Raw genomic sequence first — 10,115 nt, forward strand, 5'->3', positions numbered from 1 at the left:
GGACACTTCAGGGGAAGTTTGTCTTCTGATCCTCAATGATCTCGTGCTCTGCACAGGGTTACGAACCCTGACCGTTCAAAAAATTACTCTGAAAATAACAATAAAAATCAAAATCTGTGGGTGACGGTATTCCAGATCCTCAGGTTTACACTCTAATGTACCGTGCAGATGGATCTTTCTGTTAAACCGTAGCTGCCAGGACAGGACATGGGAGCTGTAATCTGCACTTAACTCATGCTCTGTGTACTCGGAGATGCTAGCTGGAACCTCATTGAGGAAGAATTCCCCAGATTAACAAGCTAAATGTTGATTCCATTGAATGACAGAGCAGAGAGTGACGTCATAGATTAGATAATGTCTGGGCTCATTGTCTGGGTGTATTGGCTGAGCAAACCCAATAAACCCATTGGCTCTCTGCTCTTCCCTGTATCCCTACGAATGGCAAATCTCATCCTGTTGCACTTCTACACTCACTATTGGACATCACGATCATTCAGGCATTGCGTTCCAGATCACTAACATAAATATTTTTACTCATCGTGTGTATGAAGGATGTAAGCAATAAGCACAATTCAATTTAATGCAGATCAATTCAATTTACTGCCAGCCTGGTCCTTCCTAATAGGCGAAATGCTCACACTTCTCCGTCTCCCCATTGACCCAGTACAGTAACCTCACTTGCCTGTCTCACCCACTGATCTCAGAAAAGTGTCGATCTGATCCCAGACCGGCAGCAAACACTTCCTGGATTTCTCTCCGAAATTTGAGCTTGGCTCTTCCTGGCCTCTGAATAAAAGAGGCATTTTCACAGTTTTCCTGTGTGCAGACACGAAAATCAAAGTCGAAGCCAGCTGGGCTTCCACTTGCCCAAAAATAAACATTTGCCATTTGCAGTCTCTGTCAGCCTTGTGGCATTTGACTCTGGGAGGCAGAAGTGCGGATTTCGTGGAGACAGGCTGCTATGCAGACGCTCATTTGTCGAGGTCAGTTTCTGTTCAGCTTCCCATCACCGTGGTGGATATCATGCTGCTTCACTGCAGGTCACAATCCGACTTCGTCATATCCAGCCCAAATCCAATGCATCGCAGAGCCGGCCAACGGATCTATTAAACCCTCTATCTGGGTAAGCCGTCCCACAAAGCAGGTCTCGATGTCGGTCATCCCGGTCCTGAAGTGGATACGATATAACCAACCGGGATCTTTCTCTGGACTTCAACTGACAGGTCCTCCTCTGTAGTTCCGTTCGCATTGAGACTCATTTCTAGTTGAGCTTGTACCCATTTCTAGATTATGCACTCCGGATCCGATATGTATCTATGAACAGAGAAGAGCCTAGTTAAAAGTGTTCTGTTGCAGTAGATATTGAGAGCCACCACCTCTCACACTGAGGCACAGCATGAAATAGCCGATACGATACACCGACGTACGGTAACCTCCGACCCTATCACTATCTGTCAGCAGTTCACTCGTCAGTCAAATCGCGCCAGAACACCAATGTTTCTCTTGTCATTAATGTTCTGCATACCCCCACCATTTATTGTAACATGTAGAAGAAAGACAGGCACCTGACAAGGTGGACCAGTGAACTCATTCCCACATATGGCGCTTGGCTCCGAGCTGCAGTCTGAAGTGATCCGCTGAGACTCTCAGCCCATCCATCCAGCATCTCTTCTCCGGAATCACCGCTGAGAACTCGCTTTCCATTGCGTGGACGAGCGGATGTGGCCCTTAACGACCTGGATACAGCTGTGGCGATCACTACTGACCTTTCCCTCTCCGCCCTACCGATCGCGATTTCACTGGGTTTTTGTCTCGGTCTACTCCCGATCTCTCTCACTGTGTCTCTCGCACAGTAATAGGTGGCCGTGTCGTCCAGTCTCAGGTTGTTCATTTGCAGATAAACTGTGCTGCTGTCCTTGGAAACCTCGAATCTGCCTTCGACTCCAGGAGCGTATTTTTTGCCACCGCCAGCCCACACGACGGCCACCCATTCCGGCCATTTCCCTGAGACCTGTTTCACCCAGTACATGTCATAGCTGCTGAGGCTGAACCCACTGACTGCACAGGTCAGTCTGTGGGACTGTCCGGATTTTACGATCACCGACTCGGGCTGTTTCAGCACGATATCAGACTGCACGCCTGTCAACAAAAGAAGAGCAGAAATTGATAAAAATGTTCCACGAGAATAGATTCACAAAGCCTCCGAGAACCAGTGTGCCTCGGGTAGATAATAAATTGCGGGACAGGCACCTGGAAGGCAAAGCAGGAGGAGACAGTAATAAGGAATGGCCCATATCTTGCTGAGCACTGAATCCGACTTCGACATTTTTGAGATCAGCGGCTTTAGTTGAGACCGGATTTACCGCGATCCGCCGAGAGCGCTGTTCAAATAGAGACGTAGACTGCCAGTGAGAGGAGGAGCCGCGGTTTGTAAAGGCTCCCACACAATGAAACCAGAGATACAGATTCCTGTCCCCGCCCCCAGCAGAAATTACAATTTTCCTAAATATATTCGTTTCTGCACAGGAAACAGGTCAGCGGCAGTGACCAGATCCGGATTGACAGGGCTGAGAGTCACCCGCCAGTGGACAAACGTCACCCTGTGAGACAGGAAGTGTGAGACACCGGTCAGTGGACAGAGATTCCTCTGAGAGACAGGAACTGAGAGATTCTAGTCAGTAGACTGGTGCCGCCCTTCCCCACCCCCCACCCCCGATACAGCGACTAACTGACTAGTCAGCGGACAGATAAATTATGAGAGACAAAGACTGAGAGACACCAGTTAGTGGACAGATATCGCTCTGAATGACAGGGACTAAGCACACTAGTGAATGGGCAGATGTCCTCCTTTGGGACACCGTTCAAGAGACACTGGACTGTGCACGGAAATGTAATAAACAAAATGCTGATGGTGCATATGCGGTTATACCATTGTCGTCATATTAGGACCAATGTTGGTAAGCACGCGTCGGGTCACGAAAGGATGACATCATCAGCTGATATTCGGATATGCTCATGTTTACAGAGGGTCATATATAAGTTAGAATTTAGGCCATCGACCATGACTGTATTATCATATGTGAAGCCAAGATATTAGCTGCATGGCTGAGTGGTTCTGGAGATTCCAGGAATGGAGAATAGATTTCAGCTGTTGTCTGAGTTGGAGGTCTTTCATTACATGGAGAGTTTGAATAAGCTGAATGTAATTTCGCTGGAACGCTAAATCTAACGTTGATGAAGTTTATAAAATTTGTGAGCAGTACAGAGGCAACCAGAGTTCGTTTCGCAGGGCACACGAGGTTACAACCAGAGGACACAAGTTTCTGGTGAGAGGGTCAGAAAGTAAAGAATATCTTAGCGATATTATCCCATGCACGGGGCTACGGTTATTCCCAACGACTTTCCAGGTAAGGTGGGGCAGCTGATACCATACGTTGATTTAAAGACAGCTGTGAAGGTCAATGAATAGGAAAGGCAGAACAGTGATGGGTGACAAACCTACAAATGAAATGATGGTATATAGGCATCTCGGAGGCCGAGAAACCCATTTCCTGTGCTGTAAGACATTTTGATTCTCTTCCACGGCATCCTGTACACGCTGAAATATTGCACCCTGACGTATTATATGACTTGCCCCTCTCTCAGTACTTTTAAGGTGGTAATAATGGTGGTCATCCTGGCCTACCGGGCATATCTTCCTGCTCTGTATTTGGACTTCGGTAGATAATTTTATTTAAGTTAATTTGTTCGTGTATTTACTCTCCAACTGTTATTGGACGATCACTTTATACGGTCTATTTCTACGGTGGACCTTGTTTATCCCTTCTCCGCCGAACCATTTGCTCCACAATGCTTCCTCTTTCTCGTTCCAAATTCTGACGGAGACTCCTTGAACTGATACATAACCCAAGTTTCTTTCTTGCGGTGGATATGATCTGACCTCTTGAGCATTTCCAGATTTATTTTTGAAAACCCAACGTCTGTTTTTTTTTCAAATTTGTTATGACAAAAATGTGTTTCTGGTGGTGGATAATGACTCAAACAATAAATTCCACAGACAGCCCCTCGTGAGATTAATAATATAAGACTTTAACACTCTGTACATAGAATATTGAACTGTATAGGCAATGCCCGTTTAGCTCGCCCCTGTCTGTGGCAATTATGATGCTCTTTTTAAGCAGCATATCCGCCTACAGCCTGAAAGATGCATTGTCTGTGAAATTGTCTCTTAGATGTTGCATTCATACCCGCTTCCAAATGTTCTGCTGAAGTTCCAGGTACTTTCAGTCTTCGCAGTTTTAAAGACTTCTCGTGTATCGGCTTTGGTATCCTCTCTTTCATCTTTAATCAACTTGTCCGAAGATTTCACGGTTCCACCCTGGCGTAAATACACCGATTATCTTCCCTGTCATGCTGTCATATTGTGTATTTCACCAGGTCGTTGTCGGGCTTTAATGTTTAGTATATTGCAATCCTAGTTTGCCTAAACTCACTTATATATCATACAAGCCAATCCAGATAACACACAAGTGACCCACTTCTGTGCCATATCCAAAACCTCACATCCTTCTTAAAATGTGACGACGAGAACTGCTCGCAATACTAATAATGCGACCGAGCAAAAAAATTGCATGGCGGCAATTTTATTTGGTCACATTTATACTCATTGACACGAACGATAGCGGGATATATATTGTAGCTTCATTTAGCATACTCCTTCTAGAGGCGGAAAACCTTGTAGGGTTTGGAGGCTTTCGTGCCACGATGAACCTGACGGCCTGGTGCTCTGGCGCTTCGTAGGATCACTTATTCCATAGAGGTCAATCCGTAGAGGCTGTGCTCCGTGCGATAGACCGGTCCTCTAGGTTCGTGGGCTAGGGTTCAGCTCAGTACAACAGCCATGACAAGTGAAAAAAGGGCGAAGTGTTCCTCATATGAAGTGACACACTGAAGAAGCACTTAGCAATCTAACACCACGACAAAACTTCTGCTGAAGCTTTCGGTTTCTTCAGTCTTCGCATTTTTAAAAAAAAAAATCTGTTTTATTCTCTTAATATCCTCTCTTTCATCTCAAATCAACGTGGCCAACGATTTCGCAGCTCTACCTTGGCATTAAAGATATTATATATATCACCAGCTCGGCCGACAGGCTTTATTGCTCAAGAAAATGCAATTCTAGTTTGTCTAAGCTCCCCTCATATATCATACAAGCGAATCCAGAAAACATACAGTTGACCCACTTCTGTGCCATATCCAAAACCTCGCATCCTTCCTAAAATGTGACGAGAACTGTTCGCAATACTGAAAATGTGGTCGAGCCAAAACTTCATATAGCTGCAAAAGTATTTGAAAATGCTCAATGGCAGGTGCGAAAACGGGATATATGCTTCAGGTTTCATTTAACACACTCTTCCTAGAGATTTGGAGGCTTGCGTGCCCCAGTGACCCTGCGGGCCTTGTGCTCTGGCGCGTGGTAGGTTCGCTCATACCATGCAAGTCAAAATGTAGAGGTTGCGCTAAGAGCGATAGACCGGTCCTCTAGATCCGGGGGCTGGGGTTTAGCTCAAGGCCAACAGCCCCGACAAGTGAAAAAATGGACGAAAGTGACCCTCATATGATGTGACACACTGCGGAAGCAATCGCTGATTTGGGGAATGCGCTGGCATATTTTGGAGTTGCAGATGTCAATCGAAAACGAATTGATTTAATCGGAATAATTTCAGCAAAATATTAAAAAAAAATGAACAGCGTAGTTGCCACGAATCAGTCCGACAGAATTTGGTTAAATGTCATTGATGTGAAACAGTAACTCTGTTTCTCAAACCACATATGTTCCATGAGCTGCCCAGTGTTGGCTTTGCAGGAGAATTCGGGCAGATTTGCAGACGAAGATCTCATGCATCCCAGGGCCAACTGTTGGTGAGTGCATTTTGTCTGTATCTGAGTTCCTTGTGTACTTTAAAAAAAAACACCGATCAAACTGACCGCCGGGATCTGGGGTGATGCGGGGTGCTGGAGATGCATGTGTTATCTCAGAAGAAACATGCAACTAAATTACGTTTCAGTAATTGTACAAAATAATCGAGGGAGATTCAACCTATCGGGTGAGCTTCGATCTCATTGTTGTCTGTATTGTATCAACTTGATATAGCGGGTAACCTCAACAACAGGTGGGTAATTTTAGTTAGTCATCATCTAGACTCTGGGCTTTGCTGGTAAAGTCAGAATGAATTATACATCTGGGTCGCCAGTGAGAGAGTCTTTGGATGTAAACACATTGATAGGCCAGGAGTCATAAAGAGGCGCTGAGAGAGCTCTTTCCTCAAGGATATCAGTAATTCTCAAAGGAAATCCTTACTAATGGCTAGACTTAAAAAATACAAATTGCTAAGCTGTTAGAAATCAGAACGCCTATCCGAATCTGTTGCAGATCATTTGATGTGAGTTTAACTTTGACAGATTTGTTTTAGTGGTATTCGTGGACCGTTCTGCCATCCTCTGCGCAACTCATCTGATTTAATTTGCTGCCCTATTCTCCATCGTCCGAAATCCAAGCTTCTGCTTTCCCATTGGTTCATTGTATAGATCGTGTCCGAGAAAACCTTTCTCCTTCGAAAACATCACAAGAATTAGCTGTATGTTTGTTATCACGTTAAAGTTTATTGATTCTGTTGTGTGCAGAATGGCTCCACATTCTCTGCTCTGCAACAAGGCCGTATTTTGCAACTACGTCATTGCCCTTGAAGTGTTCGGGTACATTGTATGGTACTCTGTAAATGTCAAGGCTGTACCTCACAACTAGTCTTACCGACTTGCTGATATATCTGGTTTCACGCCTTGGGAAATGTTTCATTGCTGATGTATTGCATTGTGTTTAGTTTATGACCAGAGATAAACGGGGCTTTGTAATGTGCACCCTGTAGTGAGGGGAATGGTGTTCGTTATTGTGTGACCGAGAGCGAGAGATTTCGCGGGCTTTTGTTCGGGAGAAGATGCCAGAAAGGGAAGTCGGAGACTGCAGAACAGAGTGGACCTGAAATGTCGTTGGGAGTCGACGACGTCCGGGTGAAGTCAATGGAGAATGAACAGACAGGAAAACAGCGAGCTGCATCGTGCGCATCAGACTGCTTCATTAAACTGGGCGCTTTTTCTTTTTCTTTTCATTTCTAACCCTAGAGTCGAATTCAGAATTATGAAGCTCGATCGTTTAATTGCGAACTGTATTGTTTGTTATTTCGAGGTTCTGATTCGTAACAGAGGAACACATCACGCAGCATCCACACAAACAAGATTTCCCAAGTTGCACTGGCCGGAGTCTGTGGTCCCCTAGACTAACGCCACTGGTCGAACCTGAGGGTTACATTGCTTTATGTGGAACGCACTTGTTAAACGAACCCACTCAGTATGGAGGACGGCAAGGAATTATAGAGTCGGCTCTGTCTGTGAACTGAGAGCAAACAGTTCTTTTGAACAACAAAGTTCAATTCATGTCTCGTGAGTGTATGATGGGACAGGTTAGGGGACGTTTCACTCTTTGTTTACAGTCTAACGCCCCTGCACTGGCTGGGATGGGTAATGCAAAGGAATCTTTCTAACTACATTGTTTACTCTGGGGTGCTCGATGGAATCCCTATGAGGCAGAATTACGTAGATACACAGGATTAATACTGATTCCATTCAATGACAGAGCAGAGAGTTAGACCATTCATCCGATAGTGTTTCTGCTACCAATAGTTGATCTCTCTGCTCTGCTCTGTCTCATTACGAAAATCAGATCTCCACCAGTTCTCTCTCTACACTCGCAATCAGACATCACGGTCATTCAGTCAGTGTGTTTCAGATCACAACCGTTCATCAATAAGCGTTCCCTTAAATGGACTCCTATTACACATTAATGACTTGAGAGCCACATTACCTACACTACCTACACTATTTCCCAACCGACATCCACCGGTGCAAGGATGCCTGGAATTTATGAATGCCTTCTGTCTTCATTTCCCTCCCTTAATATTTCTATACCACATTCCCACTGCTTCCCGAACTCCAAAATTTATTCACCGTGTAGAACATCTGCACACCCATCAGGGCGTAAAACTAAAATCTTAAATCCGTCAATTTATCTACAGATATCGCCTGTACCATAGATACATCCTGGGACAGATCTCTCGCTGAACATTACATGATGGAGCTGACACCCACCTGTAGCTTGGGCAGTGGGAAGCAGTATAATAGAGCTGAGTATGGGCCAGCATTGACAAAGAAACACAAGAAGATGTTGGCTGCAACATGAATGTAAGGAAGGCCAAGCTAATGACTGGGGACAAGGGAAACCGCACATAAAAGCCAGGACAAACAGGCTACGGGACAACTTCTTCCACCAGGACACCAAACTGCTTAATTCATGCTGACACAAATGTATTTCTATGTTATATTGACTATCCTGTTGTCTATGATATCAATTATATTTTATTATAATTGCACATTGCACACTTTAACGGAGACTTAACATAAACATTTAGTCCTCATGTATATGAAGGATGTAAGTAGTAAAGTTAATTTATTTCAATTCAGTTCAATTCAGGATACCGTCAGCGTGGTCCCTCCTCATAGGCAGGATATTCACACTGCTCCATCTCCCCATTCCCCTGATGCAGTAACTTCATTTGTCCGCCACATCCACTAATCTCAGAAAAGTGTCAACATGATTCCCGACCGGAAGCCTCTACTTCCTGGAATTTTATCTGAAATTCCTAGCCTGTTCCTTCCTGGCCATGAATAAAAGAGACATTTTCGCAGTATTCCTATCTGCGGACACCGGTTCCCGCCATTCTGCAGAATTAGACTTGAAGCCATTTGGGCCTATACTTGCCCAGAACATTTGCCTTAACAGTCTAAGTCAGCCTTTAGGGATTTGACTCTGGGAGGCAGCAATGCGGAATTCGTGGCGATAGACTGCGGTGCAGACTCCCATTTGTCGGGACCAGTTTTTGTCCAGCTCCCCATCACCATGGTGCATATCACGGTGCTTCACTGCAGGTCGTAATACGACTTCGTCATATCCAGCCCGAAATCTAGAGGATTGCCGAGCACCCCCCGCCCCAGCAGATTTATTAAATCCACCCTCAGGGTCTTGGCGTCCCACACAGCGGGTCTGAATCTCAGCCATCCCAGTCTTGAAGTGGAGATGATATAACCAACCGGACCTCTCCCTGGGCTTCAGCTGACTGCTCCTCCTCTGTAGTTCCGTTCGCATTGAGAGTCATTTCTAGTGGAACATGTGCCCATTCCCAGATTATGCACATGTGATCTGATTTATATCCATGGATGCCAGAGTAATGGCCGGCAGAAGCGAACGAAGAGCGTGATTAGAAGTGTTTTGTTGTAATAGATATGGAGGACAGCCAACTCTAACACTAAGGCACGCCAAGATATAGCCGATGTAATAAACCGATGTACGATACCTCCGCCCCTTTCACTGCCTCTCAGCACAGTCACTCCTCAGTCAAACCGCACTATAACACCAAAGTGTCTCTGAACATTAATGTCTCGCATAGTCTAACCATTTACTGTCACGTGTAGACGAAGGACCGACAACTGACAAGGTGGATCGGGTAGCCCTTTCCCACTCACGGCGCTTGGCTTCTAGCTGCCGCCCGAAGTGATCCGCTGCGCCCCTCGGCCCATCCATCCAGCAGCCCTTCTGGGGAATCCACTCTAAGAACCCGCCTTCCATTGTGTGGACGAGCGGATATAGCCCAGAACGACCGGAGTACGGCTGTGGCGATCACTGCTGCCCTGTCCCTCAGCGCCCTCAGGGTAGGCGCTCTTGCTCGGTTTTTGTCCCGGTCCAGTCTCGGTCTCTCTCACTGTGTCTCTCGCACAGTAAAAGTTGGTTGTGTCTTCCAGTCTCAGGTTGTTCATTTGTAGATAAACGGTGTTGCTGTCCTTGGAAACCCGGAATCTGCCTTCGACTCCAGGCGAGTACATCTTGTTACCTTTATCCCATACAACGTCCACACATTCCAGCCCTTTCCAGGAGACCAGTTTCACTGTGACAGACCGTGTCATAGCTGCTGAGGCTGAACCAACTGACTGCACAGGTCAATCTGTCGGAC

The 10,115-nt window shown here is 45.7% G+C and overlaps 1 protein-coding gene across 1 annotated transcript; it reads right to left on the reverse strand.

Moving 5' to 3' along the window:
• Positions 1 to 687: 687 nt before the first annotated feature.
• On the reverse strand, positions 688 to 2,436 carry LOC134352428 (uncharacterized). Its single transcript, XM_063059732.1, has 3 exons — positions 2,251 to 2,436; positions 1,598 to 2,139; positions 688 to 816 (listed from the first exon to the last, which is right to left on the reverse strand). The coding sequence occupies exons 1-3, from the start codon at positions 2,324 to 2,326 to the stop codon at positions 688 to 690; spliced, it is 747 nt and encodes a 248-aa protein (XP_062915802.1). The 5' UTR covers positions 2,327 to 2,436.
• Between the last annotated feature and the right edge of the window lie 7,679 nt (positions 2,437 to 10,115).

Source organism: Mobula hypostoma, chromosome 10 (assembly GCF_963921235.1).
Source record: "Mobula hypostoma chromosome 10, sMobHyp1.1, whole genome shotgun sequence".
Classification (NCBI taxonomy): Eukaryota; Metazoa; Chordata; class Chondrichthyes; order Myliobatiformes; family Myliobatidae; genus Mobula; species Mobula hypostoma.